Below are 16,523 nucleotides of genomic sequence, written 5' to 3'. Positions count from 1 at the left end.
CTAGTTAGGAACTAGTGTTAAATTGTAGCGCAATGTGTTAAACGTGTTTGAAACACGAGTATGAAGTCGTGGGTATTGTATAATTCATGAATAGTGTCTGCGTGCAAAAAATTGTTTTAGGGGTTGGACCCGAATCAGGAAGGTGAGGCCCTAACGGATTCTTCGAAGTCTAGGCCTTGGGGGTAAAGACACTCGGTTTGAGTACTCCTTTAAGCCTATGTTGGTCCCATATGATTGGAGCATTCTCACAAAACAGAGTGACCCTGACTAGTCACCTTATGATTTTGCTTAGTGAGAGTGACCTGACATACCCATTGTGTGATGTGTCTTGTTATGTACTCCTAAGCGCTCCAAGGTGGTTTTTCACTGACATGGTACCACATTGCATATAGGCTTGAGTCTTAATATAATTGTTGCATAATGCTTGCTAATTATTTATTATGAAATTGATGAGTGTTATTACATCTTGACCCAAGTGTGTGATTCATGTGTAATGTGACTGGTGATTGAAAAATGAATTTTAAATGATAAAGTGGTGAAGTGACGTTAGTTGTATTAAGTTGAGTTATGTTATAAATACTTCTACAATTTATTTGGATTACGTCTTTGTTTATTTGTATTATTTTTTAGAAATGTGATAACTCACTCCTTGTGTGCTATTTGTGTTTGGATCACGTGATGATCTCAAATCTTGTGTTCATGGGAGCAAATGACTAGGTGGATGACTTTAAAGAACCTTGTGCTAGAGGACGTTGGGACACAATGCTCTGTTAGGATGTGACATTGGGGAAGAGTTTTTATTTTAATTGCATGATGTTATTTTATTTTACCTCACTCATTTAACAAAATTTCTTTTGTAAACTTTGACGGCCTCGCTCTGAGTCGAATATGTATTTTTATAAGTTTTATTTGGCAATATTAAAGCGAATGTGATCCTTTTACCCTTTTGAAATATTTTTATTTAAATGTTTTTTAAAACTATTAATTAATTCTGTATTTTTATTCTTTTTATTATTAGTACATATATGTGTGGAGTAGAGGGTGTCACAAGAAGTACAGGTTTCTATATAATCTATGCCTTCCTATTGTGAGTAACCATTTGCAACCAGTCTTGCCTTATTTCTCAAAACCTTACCTGCCTCGTCCAGCTTGTTTCTGAACACCCACTGCTTTCTTTCCTTGAGGTAGTTCTACAAGCTTCCAAACATCATTTCTCTATAATTGTTCAAGTTCCTTTTGCATTGCTTTTACCCAATTCTGATCTTTCATTGCATCATTAATATGTTTGGGTTCCACTTCTGAAATGAAAGTTGTGTAACCTTGTTGTCTAAGAAATCCTCTTGTTTGGACTTTGGTTGAGGTATCTCAATTAGTTTTCTGGAATTGTTCAAGTTCCTCTTGAATGGTTTTTACCTAGTTCTCATCTTCCATTGCATCATTAATATGCTTGGGTTTCACTTTTGAAATGAAAATTGTGTAACCTTGTTGTCTGAGAAATCCTCTTGTCTAGACTTTGGTTGAGGGATCTCCAATGATCTAACTTTTTGGATGGTTCTTCCTCAGAATTTGTCCATTTGGTTCTCTTTCTTCTTGAGGTTTTCCTATTACTTGATTGGACGTGTCTGTTCCTTTAGATGGTTCTATCAGTGGTCCAATGTCTTCGACCAGTCTTACATTTGCAAAAGATTCATCAAGCTTAGACATTTTTGTATTAGGCTTTGTGTCATTAAATCTTACATGAATAGCTTCTTCTATAAATAAGGTTTTAGGGTTGTAAACTTTGTATGCCTTGGATGTTTCAAAGTACCCAAGTAATGTTCCAATACCACACTTAGAGTCAAACTTTCCCAAGTTGTCTTTAATGTTAAGAATGAAACACTAGCATCCAAAAGGATGAAAATATGAAATGTTGGGCTTTCATCCTTTCCACAGTTCATAAGGAATTCTTTTTAGAATGAGTCTTATATAAATTATGTTCTATTAATAACAAGCAGTATTCACTGTTTCAGTCCAGAAGTTTTTAGGTGTAAAGTTGTCATTGAGCATGGTTCTATTCATTTCTTGCAATAATCTATTCTTTCTCTCAACATCATTTTGTTGAGGTGTTCGAGCAATAGAAAAGTTATGAAGAATTTCATCTCTTCATAGAATAAATGAAAGCTATCATTTTCAAACTCCACCATGTTCACTTCTAATTAAAGTAATGCATACTCCTTTTTCATTTTGAATCTTTTACAAAATTTAAAGAAGACTTCTAAGGACTCATTATTGTGAGCAAGGAACATAACCTCTTTCTATATATATATAGAGAAGTTCAAAACTAGTACTTTAAAAATTGTTTACATTTGGTGTATTTTATTTTATATTGCAGGTATTTTCCTGATGGAATTGACATATATTTTGACGATGTTGGGGGGTGAGATGCTGGAGGCAGAAATTGTTAATATGAAAGCATTTGGAAGAGTGACTATTTGTGGGGTAATATCTGAGTATATTGATGCCGGAAAGAGATCTTCACCAAACACGTTGGACGTTGTGTACAAGAGAATCACCATCAGAGGATTTTTAGTAGCAAATTTTATGAATGTTTTTGCAGACTTTTTTGCCAAAACATTATATTACCTTGGTCCAGGGAAATTAGAGGTGATCAATGTTGTTAATGACGGATGGCGGTTCATGGCGGATGGCGTAGCGGAAAATGGCGGATGTCATGGCGGACCAAAAAAAAAAACATATATATAAACTCATTGAAATTGAAAAAAACAAAGGATTGCATTCAAATAAACTAAAAAAGTTTCATGAGTTCATACAATAATCAAGTACCAACACCAAATAAACTCATTAAAGAGTTCAAATAAACTCAGCCATTTAAAAGAGGACTGAACAGAAAAAAAAAATTGTGGTGTCAAATACGAAAAAAAAATGGGACTGTTAAAAGTAAAAAGGGGTGTCAAATAGCAAAAGGAAAAAAAAAGCTGCAGACAGAAAATAGGGGGTGTCAAACAGCAAAAATAAAACTAAAACCTACGCCTTCTTCTTCCTCGCGACGCCTTCTTCTTCTTCGCGACAGCAGCTTCGTCTTCTCCGCGAGAACTCCTCGCTGCAGGCCGCCGTTTGTGACAGATGCGTCGCTGTCGGAGCTCGTCGCCGCCGTTTGTGCCGGTGCGTCGCTGCCGGAGGTCGTCGCGGCTGCGTGCGCGTGCGGCTACGGGTGTCGCGGCTGGGTGCGCGTGTGGGGTGCGGGAGGGACGCCATTTTCCGCCACTCCGCCATAACCGCCACGACCACCATCCCAAACCCGCCACGCCACCGCTATTCGGTAGCGTTTTTTCAAAAATCCGCCATGGCGCCGCCATGGCCGCCATTTAACAACACTAGAGGTGATTGAAGACATATCATCCGGTGTGGAGAGTATCCATTCTTCTTTCATTGAACTTTTCAATGGAGCTAACATTGGAAAGAAAATTATAAAGATAGATGAAAATGACCAAGGAAAAGTTGAGTAAAGATAGCAAAAATGTTTCTCATGTCATTGTCACAATTAACGTGATATGTGTGATCGATGAACTTTATTTTTAAGAATAAGATCGTTCGTCTTTTAAAGTAATGCTTTGAATCTAGAGGAATTCATGAAATTGCTTTGAGTTTACTAGTTACATCTCTTTAACGTTTAAAGTTGGACACAGTTCCACACTTTTCATCCGTAATGCATAGACCTGCATTTTTACTGTAAATCACCCATTGGGAACAAGCAAAGGGAATGAGACAGTATATATATTCTACCTCTGCACTGCTGGCAATCACTGTGCAAGATACCTGAAGTTCAGAATCAACCTTGTGTCTCATACTAACATTTGCCGACAAAGAAAAAAAAAACTAAAAATATTAACAACTAACATTCAAAACATTGTGTCTCACGTCGTCAGATGCACCTGATTCTACTCCTCCAAAGTTGTCATTCAGAATCACATATGCATTTAATTCTCTCTAGCTTAGTTGTATGTGTGTATCTTCACCCTCATCGGTTAATAACTTTGCTATGTACTTGGAGGGATTATAGATGTAAAGCTTTTAATTCTTCCTAGTATTTGAAAATTCACAATAGATCTAATAGCCTTATTCGGTTGTTTGCATTTCTATAAACATTGTAATGATACTAACAACATATTAGACTAATAGATCTTTATTATGCCTGTGTTATGCTTACCATTGCTTGTTGCAAATTAATGTCTAAAATTTGCACACTTAGTTTTTGCCTAAAGAAATCTAAATTTGTTGGATTCAGAAACATTACGACCCTGGGAAAGCCAGACTTGAGGATCCTGGGGCTTAAGGGAAGTCCCATGGTTAGAACTCCAATTGTCTTCCAAATCTTCTCTTTATAGAGGATGCAAATAAATGGATTATCTAACTTGGGTTTGTCATGAAAGAAAGTGGGCTTCCACATATATGACTTCACAAATTTAAAAACAGTGTTCATTCAATCACGGAAGGTATAATTATTGTTTATATGATATTTATTCCCCTTAACTAAACCTACTTTCATTGTAGGTATACTATTACAAAAAATAATTATTCAAGGATAACATGAAAACAGACGAATCAGAAACCAAACCTGATTGGCACTCTCAGGGCACCACTCTATAAGTGCTTTGAGAAATATCGAATATTAAATGTACTATATGAATACCCATATTTCAGACAGTCTTCCACATGTAAATTTGATCAAAGTCTTCCACTTTCACTTGTACTTTCAAAACCTTTTGCAATGTGACCCTTGAAAAAGTCCTGTAGTTTTTGAAATCAACTTCACAAAAAATATTAACTCAAAGCCATTGCTGGTTTCGAGGCCAAGAACGTGAATATTAGTTTAATGAACTGGGAGCACAGATCTCTCAATGAATGCTAATGTAGGCAACACAAAACTCATTGGTGAGGATCCACATGTTTTCTGAACATGGCATCAGCATTACTGTATATAGCCACAACGTTTGAGAACACAGCCAGAAAAATCATGACAATGGATAAAATCTTGTCCTTCTTTGTTGCAATGCCATGGGGATCCCTGAAATGCCAGAAATATAGACCAGTAAGGAAAATAGCTCTATTTAGCTTTAAAGTTAAAACAAATTTTAAATAGTAATTGTTGTTTATCACTGAAAGATTACATTCATGGCAACTTCTAGCATTCCAGAACGCATTAACAAAAGTACAGGAGATGGCAACTCTACAATGTTGATTTCAGGATTGCATAATTGAGCTCAACCACTGGCATGCTACTATATACTATTCAGCCTTGTACTAAAACAAGTCCATCTCTATAATTTAGGTCATCCTAAAGAGTAAAAGTTCTAAATCATAGCAGTCCAGTGGCCTTAATGCAAAGTTCTCAGCATAAGAAAGAGTTGGATTTATGTTGATAGAATATAAAAGAGCCTTTTATCCCAAGAATTCTCAGCCAATTATATTTACATGAATGCCATTCAGCTTTATCCTAAAAGCTTTGTGAGCTTAAAGTCCCTAAACAACAACTAATTGATTAGTTATAAAGATTCACCACAAGCACTTTAATAAAATGAACTAGATCAAATTAACAATAATGAAACATGATGTGATCACTACATTTAGATAAGTAAGAAAACCCACCTAAGAGCAATTGCAGCAGGGAAAATAAACCCAAGGCAAACGGTGGCAGTTGCTCCTGTGAATTGAAATGCATCCCAGATGCTAGGTACAAAATTTGCAGCCACATAGATTAAAGCAATGAGTCCAGTGGTGATCAAGACAAACCTACACTTATCCAAATCCAAGGGCCTAGCTGAAGGAAAGATAAGATCGTCCAAATTGAAGCGCAGTGAGAAGAAGATAACTGGAAAAACAAGCATGAGGTGGAGGGCATAGCTGATACGAACAATGTCATTGAGTAGACTGCTATAAGGGATGCCCAGATCAGTATCAAAGTTGGCCAGCACATCATCAAGTGTTGACTCACCAAATAGGAGAAATCCAAATAATGCTGTAAGAATGTAAATGCTAGAACACAGGACCAGCGATGCACGTATAACTGGTTGCATCAGGGAAGGGTCTCCTAACTCATTGTCTATTGTATGCACTGCATGCACAGGACAGGACAGAACTTTGCTGAAAAATATTCTACCAGTACTTAACACTGCTCAATCTTTTAGTTTGTTATATCAAGTATCTGAGCATAAAAGAAAGCATAAAAAAATTGTGATAGCTGATAGAACACCAGAAATAAAGTGGATGGTGTACGAATTATTCAAGCAAATAAGCAGTAAAGTGTTAGGTTACCGATTAAGCAAGTGTATGAAGGAAGGACACATGGCAAGTATAAGAGGAAGTCAGAGCAGCAGCCAGAACCAGGATTAAGGTAGCTGACTAAGATCAGTTACAGTAGTAGTTAGCTTTGTAACTGTTAGTAGTTAGCCTTGTAACTGTTCAAGTCAGTTAAAGGCAGTTAGTTAGTTAGCCTTGTAACCGTTCAAGTCAGTTAAAGGCAGTTAGTTAGTTAGTTAGCCATCAGCTATAAATAGAGTTGGACTGCCTGGAATTACTTAGGCAGGAGTAATCACAGTGGTTGGTTAGGGAGGCTAGGCTCCAATCCCTAGTTGTGCATTTGTACTACAAGAGTAATATAACAAGAGATTGGGCTGGTACCATCACTGGTATCAGAGCAAAATTTCGATCCTGAGACGTGAAGCTATTCATGGTTTCCACTCGAGGAAACATGGATGCATGTGTGGTGTGGAATTTCTGGAACGAGGGTTTGAAGGCATGATCAACATACGTGAGGACATCGCAAGTTTGAAACGATTGTTTGAAGAGGAATGCATCGAACAAGCGGAGCTGAAGGCACAAATGGCAGAGCTAATGGCGGCGGTGCGGATCTTGTCGAGCACCGATAAGGGAAGCGGCAATCGCGACCATGCAGAACGGCAAAATCGCGATGGAGAGGTAACGTGGCAGAAACTTGAGATTCCAATTTTTGACGGAGGAGATGCATTTGGTTGGACAAATAAGGTGGAACACTATTTCGAGATTAAAGGTGTAGAGGAAGAAGATCAAATCCAGGCAGCCATGGTCGCAATGGAAGGAAAGGCACTAACCTGGTACCAGTGGTGGGAATTTTGCACGAAAAACCCTAATTGGACAGATTTCAAGAATGTTGTGATCCAGCGGTTTCAGCCTTCGATGAACCAAAGCCCCTATGAGTTACTACTCAATCTGAAACACGAAGGAACAGTAGAAGAATATTGGGAGAAGTTCGAATTGTATGCAGGTCCATTGAGAGGAACAGAACCTGAGTATTTGAAAGGCATATTTCTAAATGGACTGAAAGAGGTGGTGAGGGCAGAGCTGAAGTTGCATCCAGTAAACACCCTCCCTGAATTGATGGACTATGCACAACGGATAGATGAGAAAAATTCACTAATGGAAAAAGGTAATGTTGGAGGAAACAGAGGTGGTCCAATTAGAAGTTATAGTTCCTCAAGAACTGTAACATGGGATCTAGGAAACAAAGGCACCACGGCAAAAACAAGAGAGACGAATTCGAGCTCGGAATCAAATAGTGTGAAGTCCACTGGGGCATACAGAGGTAGGCCTTTTAGTAGGCTTTCAAATGCGGAGTTCCAGGAGAGGGTAGAAAAAGGACTTTGTTACCGTTGTGATGGGAAATTTGGCCTTGGTCATATATGCCCCAATAACCAATTCCAAGACCTTATTTTGGGAGAAGGACAAGATGGAGAAGACGAAAAAGAAGAAGGGGCAAGAAATGAGAAACAACTGCAGAGTATTCAGCTGTCCCTATATAGCATGTTAGGATTGACTTCAAAAAAATCCATTAGACTTTGGGTCAATATTGCCAAAAACAGAGTCATTATATTGGTAGACTGTGGGGCCTCTCATAATTTCATTTCTGCTGCAGTAGTGAAACAACAGCAAATACCAATCACACCTACTAAACCGTATACTGTGGAAGTAGGGGATGGACGAAAAATCAGGTGTGAAGGAGTCTGCAAGAATTTTAAATTGCAGATCCAAGGCATGGAAATCCAGCAAGACTTATTTGTCTTTGAAATGACGGGAGTGGATGTGGTATTAGGGATGGAATAGTTGGCATCTCTAGGCGAGATAAGGGCAAATTTCAGAGAGTTAACTCTGAAGATACCTACAACTGAGGGGTCATTCACATTAAAGGGAGAACCGGCAATGGCCAGATCTGCTGCTTTGCTGAGATCCATTGTCAAGGTCCTACAGAATGAAGGAGAGGGATTCCTGTTGTGCTGTCGAGGTCTACAAGCTGTACCGGAAGCAAGCCTGATACCTGCATGGATGGAAGGTATTCTTGAGGAATATAATGAGATCTTTCAACAGCCTAACCTAGTCAAGGATGAAGTTCTTAATTTCTTTCTTCATAGATTTACTGAAGACAAGGTGTTCAGACCCACCCTAGATGGGGTCTTCTTCCATTCTATTGATCAGAATCAAAGAGAGAGGCTCACTGCCCCTTTTTCTGACCAAGAGATTAAAGACGCTGTTTGGAGTTGTGGTGGAGATAAATGTCCGGGACCCGATGGTTTTAATTTCAATTTTATTAAGGCTTTTTGGAAGGTTTTGAAACCTGAATTCAGGAGATTTGTGGATGAATTCCACTTTCATGGAAGTTTCCCTAGAGGCAGCAATGCTTCCTTCATGTCCCTTCTTCCTAAAACAAATCATCTTCAATCTTTAAATGATTACAGGCCTATTTCTCTCATTGGGTATATGTACAAAGTCATAGCCAAGCTCTTGACAAACAGGCTGAGGAGTTTCATTTCTGGTATTGTCGATGAAAGGCAATCAGCCTTCATAAAGGATAGACATATCCTTCATGGAATTCTGATCCTTAATGAGGTGGTGGAGGAAGCTCTGAAGAGAAAGCAGCCAGTCATGGTCTTCAAAGTGGATTTTGAAAAGGCCTATGACTCCGTATCTTGGTCTTTCTTGGATTATATGCTGTCTAGATTAGGCTTCTGTACTAAATGGAGACAATGGATTGCTGCCTGTCTCCAATCAGCAACCATTTCCATTTTAGTAAATGGTAGCCCTACTAAAGAATTTGCCCCTACTCGAGGTCTGAGACAAGGGGACCCTCTAGCCCCTTTGCTCTTTAATATAGTGGGTGAAGGTCTCACTGGATTGATGAGAGAGGCCATTCTGAAAAATCTTTATCGAAGCTACTTGGTTGGAAAACAAAAAGAGCCTATTAATATCCTCCAATATGCTGATGATACTGTCTTTATTGGTCAAGCTTCTTGGGAGAATGTTCTTGTTTTGAAGGCAATGCTTAGAGGCTTTGAGATGGCTTTTGGTCTGAAAATTAATTATGCTAAAAGCCAGTTTGGGATCTTTGGGGATCTTTAGAAAATTTATATTCTAAACAGAATCAGTTCTGGGTCAGGGTTCTAAATTCCAAATATGGGGGATGGTCAGCCTTTTTTTTTTTTTTTGAACCGCCAAGAATAATTATATATTGATATGTAAGAGTACCAGGGGTACTACATGAAACACAGGAGAAAAAGGCTCCTGAAAAGATACAAAATAGATGATCCCCTCATGGGGAAACCCACATACCCCTCCCTACAAAACAAACTTAAACAAAAGCTAAGGGCATTGCTGAGGACCAGTGATGAAAAGGAACACAAAAATTCTTTTCCCACCCCTTAAGCCAGGTCCAAGTGAGGAAAATAGAGTTATCTACCAACTTATGAATGTCAAATGCCTGATTATGAAACACCAAGTCATTTCTGAATTGCCAAATTGACTTTGTAGTAGCCAACCACCAAATCTTCCTTCTTCTAGTAATATCCTTTCCTCCAGTTGTAGTTGAGAGCTGAAGAAAGTTAGCCATAGGGCTATTATGGAGAACTGTGTCTTCCTTAACCCAAGTGAAGAATTCCCACCACAGGGTTCTAAATTCCAAATATGGGGGATGGTCAGCCTTGCAGAATGGCAGAGTTCATTGTTGGGATTCTCATTGGTGGAGGGATCTTAGGAAGATATATCAGCACAATGACTTCAAGATTATACATCAAAATATGGCTTGGAAGGCAGGTTGTGGGGATAAAATTAGATTTTGGAAAGATAATTGGCTGGGGGAGGATTGCAACTTGCAACAGAAATATTCTCAGCTCTTTATCATTAGTAAGCAGCAGAATGATCTTATTTCAACCATGGGAAGCTTCTACCAGAATAATTGGAATTGGGATCTGAAGTAGAGGAGACACCTATTCGAGTATGAGGAGGGAGTAGCTGTGGCTTTTATGGAAGAGATCAGTGCTTATCCTATTCAGTGTCATTTGAAAGATAACTTATTGTGGAAAGCTGATCCTAGTGGGATGTATTCTATCAGGTCAGCTTATAGGCTTCTGTCAAATCAAAATAGATCTGCTTCAGATGGGAGGAACTTTCAGCTTATTTGGAAATTAAAAATCCCCCCAAAGGCTGCCATTTTCACTTGGAGGCTTATTAAGGATAGGCTCCCTACTAGAGCTAATCTCCACAGAAGAAATTTGGACCTGCAGGAGTCTGTCTGCCCTCTTTGTCATATTGAGCAGGAGGAGGCAGGCCATCTTTTTTTCCAATGCAATCAGACTATTGGCCTGTGGTGGGAATCCTTGAGGTGAATCCAGGCTATTGGAGCCCTCCCTTCTTCTCCAGCAAGTCATTTCAGTCTATTTTGCGATGGTTTTGTTGTAGGGAGAAACCATTCTAGATGGTGTGGGTGGTGGATTGCCTTAACTTTTGCTATTTGGAAGCATAGGAACTTACTGATTTTTCAGGGCATTCCTTTTGTATCTTCCAAAGTGATGGATGATGCCTTATTCCTAGCTTGGTCCTGGTCTAAAGCTAGAGATAAAGATTTTAATATCCCTTTTAATCATTGGTCTTCCAACCTTATGGAGGCCTTTGCTTAATCTGGGTTGTTTTTGTCTTTTGGTGGGGCCTTGTGATGGGTTTAGTTGTGTTTTTGGGAGGCTGGCAGCATAGCTGCTTTGTATATTTTCATCATCAGTACCCCTGGTACTGCCGTTCTTTCAAGACCCTAGTGGTCTCCCTCCTTCAAGGAGACAAGACCATAGCATTGAGTTAAAAAATGGAGCTGAAATCCCCAACATAAGACCTTACAGGTACCCTGATTACCAGAAAAATGAAATTGAGAAGCTAGTGGATGACATGCTGAATTCAGGGATTATTAGGCCCGGTATCAGTCCTTATGCAAGCCCTATTATATCAGTGAAAAAGAAAGATGGAGGATGGAGATTTTGTGTGGATTATAGGGCTCTCAATAAGATAGATTGACTAAGTATGCTCCTTTTATCCCCATTACTCACCCCTTCACTGCAAAGGACATAGCTGATCTATTTGTCAAGGAGGTTGTGAAATTACATGGGTTTCCAAACACCATCATTTCAGATCGGGACAAGATTTTTCTGAGTCAATTTTGGAGGGAACTATTCAAAATCTGCTAGAACTAAATTGAAATTTAGTTCAGCATATCACCCTTAAACAGAAGGCCAGACTGAGGTGGTCAATAGAAGAGTGGAAACATACTTAAGGTGTGTTACAGGAGAAAAACCAAAGCATTGGCCTTCCTGCTTAAGCTGGGCAGAATTTTGGTTTAACTCTTAACTATAGTAGTTCCTCTAAGCTCACTCCTTTCAGGGTTCTCTATGGCAGAGACCAACCTCAATTTCTTAAAGGCACAACTGTTCCTTCGACAATAGAGGAGGTCAACAGGCTGACACAAGATAAGGACTCTTTGTTGGACCAACTACGAACTAATTTGCTTAAGGCTCAGGATTAGATGCGAGCATATGCCAATAAGCATCGTAGGGATGTTAACTTGGCTGTGGATGATTGGGTTTACCTGAAATTACAACTGTATCGTTTGAAATCTTTGGCTAAGAAGTTGAATGAGAAATTAAGCCCTCGATTTTATGGACCATATCTGATTTCTAAGGTCATTGGTAAAGTAGCTTACTAGCTCAACTTACCACCCAAGAGTAAAGTTCATCCAGTCTTTCACGTGTCTCTATTAAAGAAAGTTGTGGCTCTTGCAATGAAACCCCAACCCTTGCCTCCAATGCTGACTGATGAGTTGGGGCTAAGGGTAGAGCCTCTAGCTGTCAAGGCTGTCAGAAACCACCCTGCAGGCACAGCTGAAGTGCTCATCGAATGGAAAGATTTGCCTGACTTTGAAGCTACATGGGAATCGGTTGATGTTATGAAGTAGCAATTTCCTGCATTTCACCTTGAGGACAAGGTGGCTCTCTTGGGGGGGAGTATTGTTAGGTTACCGATTAAGCAAGTGTATGAAGGAAGGACACATGGCAAGTATAAGAGGAAGTCAGAGCAGCAGCCAGAGCAGCCAGAACCAAGATTAGGTAGCTGACTAAGATCAGTTACAGTTAGTAGTTAGCTTTGTAACTGTTTGTAGTTAGCCTTGTAACTGTTCAAGTCAGTTAAAGGCAGTTAGTTAGTCAGTCTTGTAACCGTTCAAGTCAGTTAAAGGCAGTTAGTTAGTTAGTTAGCCGTCAGCTATAAATAGAATTGGACTGCCTGGAATTACTTAGGCAGGAGTAGTCACGGTGGTTGGTTAGGGAGGGTAGGCTCCAATCCCTAGTTGTGCATTTGTACTACAAGAGTAATAAAACAAGAGATTGGGCTGGTACCATCATAAAGCTCTTACAACAGGAAGACTCACAACAGCCACTAGCTTCCTCAGGAGAAGATTTCCCTGTCTACAAACTTGAAAACACACCACCTTGACTCTCATTCCACTCTCTCCCCAACTTTAAACTCTTAACTAGGTGTAACAAACTTGGCATGCCAACATCATAACTAATTAACTCCCTCTCTCCCTATGGCCCACATTTCTGCCTTATGCTATAAACCTTCCAGATCATGAGTTTCGTTAGGCCTAGACACAACAATTGATTCAGGCCCTGTTCAGCCCCATCATCGGACTTAGACCCAAAAATCGGATTTAACCAATAGCACAAAAAATTTATATGTCGGTGACAAGTATTAACAAAGTGCCAAAGTACGAAAACTATATTCCAATATTAAAGAAATTTCATTATTCCAATATGCATAATGAATATGCATAATGCACATGGGATCATGCAGAATAAATAGAAACCCTGTTAATAAAGGAAGATTTGCATCTGCAATTGTAAGTTTGTAACTATTCAAAGCATAAGTGTCAATGGAACTTGCATTGCCAGTATCATTTTTGAGTGAATTGTATCTTTGTTTTCTCTACATGGAAAAATATGGGTTAAATTGGTGTTATTTTCATTTGTCACCTTTTAATCGTATCCACTTTCCTCCAAAGCAAGAGAAACATATTGCACCAAGTCAAGAGTCCAGACAATAAGCAGAATGTGTTGTTTTGAGATATGCTTCTAGGACTCAGATAGATCGCATATTCATGAAAAAAATTTGCTATATTGACTTGACAGGAAATATGTACTTCTATTACAGAAAGTATTGTACACATAAGGTAACAGCATTTGAGTTATTAGCACATCTCTCTACTTTTATGGAAGTGGGGGGACTTCTTAAATCAGGATTTTAAAATGTAAAATAAAATTATTATCTGAAACATTAGAGAGTGAAATGTGCCAGTTTGAACATATTCTCAAGCAAGAAACACAGAATTAAAGCATGAGGCAAATGCTAAAATTGCAGAATACAATCGGGTAGTTTACCATTGTAGTGACAAACAAAAGCTGTCACAAGAACTGGAACTGCTGTAAAGAGATTCCATATGGATGTAACATCAGTAATATTAGGAAGCAACCTCGGACTAGCTATACTGCCATTTAACAATTTGACGAATGTAATTCCAGCAGTTATGAGTAGAAACACAATAGCCAGAGCCACAGCTAAGGCAGAAGTATGTCTCAATGAATCTGCAGTCACAAAAATAAAAATTAAACTTGTCCACATACCAAAGGAAAATCATCAACATCCCACTGAAAATAAAATATCCTCCCAGCATCCACTCGACAAGGTTAACCACTTTAATGGCACAGTTAACCCCATTAGACATTTCAATAACCTCGTGATAAATCACTTGTGAGGCATACATATTTATTCATTAGTGCCACATGTACAGATTAATAATTATATATAATCAAATTCATTTTCTCTTAACCATTTATGATGAAAAGTTACCAACATTAAACATTTTAATAACCTCATGATACTAAAAGTCACTTGTGCGGCTTATTTAACCGTGCCACAAGTACATATTGATAACTGTGTATAATTATATTCATTTACTCCTAATCACTTGTAAGAGAAAATTAAACATATTTACACAAGTGGTAACCCAAATTGGTTGGCGCAGTGGTGTAAGACCCTGCTGTGTTCACATGTGTGGGAACCCTCTAATTAACAAGAGAACCTATGTGCAAAATTTTCTTACGTCAGGGAGAGTCACACATCGCAAGCGAGATTAGTCTCTAACCCAGTGAGTTGGAAAACACCCGTGGTCTCTGGCACAGAATCAAAAAAATAAATGTACACATGTGATAGGGTTAACCACGTGTGATGGGTGGATGGTGGATGAAGAATTCACAGTGGTACCATAATCATTATTACTCCATAGCAATTACCAAATGTCCTAAGAACATTTGCAATGCATGATTGTTTAAATGAGTTGTTTATCTAAAATTTGTAAGCTCTACAATGTCACATAGATTTAAAAACTTTACACAAAAATTTACTTCAATGCTAAAGTTGCTAGAGTGAGTGCGTAACGTGGGCCACATTAAATTTTGTAATTGAAAAATGGTTCTTTAATTAGTAAGAACGAATTAAGCAACTCACTGTCAGATCATTCGCTCCATGGAAAAAATTTGTTAAGCAGAGTGCTTAATTTTAAGCAACTCATGAAGCATTGGAGATGCTCTAAAATATGTAACATGTTTGAAGCCATAACATAGTAGTGCAGTGTAAGTGTAGTGTAGGTACCTATCCTCTTAAAGAACCCCAATGGAGCAAACACGAAGAGGGTTGTGAGAAGAAGAACAAAAGTACGTGCAGTCCACCAGCACTGACCAAACCACCCTTCAAGTACCCCAAAATGATGAACACCACTCGATGATGTTCCGGACAAGACATCGCCAATTATGATAACGTAGACAACAAGTATCCCAAAGTTGTTGATAAGTACAGAGAGGTGAAACAGCAATGTCCCAGAACTCCCAAAGGCATCACCCATGAGGTTGGCGTAGGTGGAAGCCTTGGCAACTCTGGTGAATCTGAGGAGAATCTCCAGAGAGGTGTGTGTTAGGAAGGCGAGGAAAACGATGGCGACGACACCGACGCCGACGCCGACGACTTTGATGGCTGCAGGTAAGGCCATGATTCCGGCGCCGATGATGGTTGTTGAGAGATTGAACACAGAACCAGTAACCGATGCCTTTGACCCTGACCCTTGTTCATCTTCCTCTCTGTTTCTTAGCAGTGGCAACGCCAACAATGGTGATTCCTCGTCTTCAACAACAACTTCCTTTGTTCCTGTGAAATTAGGATTGTGGTGGCTCATGTTGACATTGTTATTGCTATCAATCATTTTCTTTCTCTCTCTCTCTCTCTCACAAGTCCCACCACACCCACATCAGAATCAGAGTATATAATAATTTTATGAATGGGAAATGTGATTGTGAAATACAAACACGAATGCCAGCCAAGCCAAGCGTGTCTACAGTGCAGGGTAACGCCAAAAACACACGGTGAAATCACTTTTCTTTCTCGACGCTCCTCCGCACTACTGTGTATTATTATCTTTCATTCTTTGTTATGAATGAATGAAAGTAAAAAAAAAAAAAAGAAAGAAAGAAAGGAAAGGGGAGAAAAACAATAAATAACTTCTCTTATTTGGTTGGGGAAGAAAAAGTAATTAGATTTTGTACTTAAAAAAAAATTAAAATTCAATTTCTTGTCATCCTATTTTCTTAAATTCGTAAATTTTATTTAAGACATTTTAACATTTTCATCTAAAAGTTTTATGATTTTAATTTTTTTATTTTTTAATTGGAACATGGTTTCTCATTTTAAAAAAATATAATTTTAATGTCTGACTAATTTCGATTAATGATTGTGTATATTTTAATTTTTAATTAATTAGGTTTATCAATAATTAAACAATTTTAAAAAAATAACTGTCATGTAATTAATAAATAGACACGTGTCAATTAACATTAACGAACTCCATAAATTAATATTTAAAATTCGCCTTAGGCTACCTAGACTTTTGAAATTTTTAAAAGTTGAATAATTTTAAAAATAAAGGATTAAAATTGTGAATTTAAAAAAATGAAGAACAAAATTTTTATTTTAGCCATGGTGACACTTCAACATTATAGATATTTTATTAATATTCTTTATTTCTAATTTTTTTCTTTCTAAAAAATTCCAGTTTTCGATCACATATTATATTATAT

At 38.3% G+C, this 16,523-nt stretch overlaps 1 protein-coding gene across 1 annotated transcript; it reads right to left on the bottom strand.

Annotated features, from left to right (window-relative positions):
* Positions 1-2,753: 2,753 nt before the first annotated feature.
* On the bottom strand, positions 2,754-15,856 carry LOC100778699 (amino acid transporter AVT6A). Its single transcript, XM_006582034.4, has 4 exons — positions 15,049-15,856; positions 13,779-13,982; positions 5,647-6,112; positions 2,754-5,065 (listed from the first exon to the last, which is right to left on the bottom strand). The coding sequence occupies exons 1-4, from the start codon at positions 15,650-15,652 to the stop codon at positions 4,927-4,929; spliced, it is 1,413 nt and encodes a 470-aa protein (XP_006582097.1). The 5' UTR covers positions 15,653-15,856; the 3' UTR covers positions 2,754-4,926.
* Between the last annotated feature and the right edge of the window lie 667 nt (positions 15,857-16,523).

Source organism: Glycine max, chromosome 6 (assembly GCF_000004515.6).
Source record: "Glycine max cultivar Williams 82 chromosome 6, Glycine_max_v4.0, whole genome shotgun sequence".
NCBI classification, from domain to species: Eukaryota; Viridiplantae; Streptophyta; class Magnoliopsida; order Fabales; family Fabaceae; genus Glycine; species Glycine max.
This window is presented reverse-complemented; position numbering and strand designations above follow the sequence as displayed.

Excerpts from the sequence above, each read along its gene's own strand:
- LOC100778699 (XM_006582034.4), bottom strand. The coding sequence starts at position 15,652 with ATGATTGATAGCAATAACAATGTCAACATGAGCCACCACAATCCTAAT. Across the intron at positions 13,983-15,048 it reads GGGGTTCTTTAAGAGGATAG|ATTCATTGAGACATACTTCT; the intron begins GTACCTACACTA and ends TTGTGACTGCAG. Across the intron at positions 6,113-13,778 it reads TTTTGTTTGTCACTACAATG|TGCATACAATAGACAATGAG; the intron begins GTAAACTACCCG and ends CTGTGCATGCAG.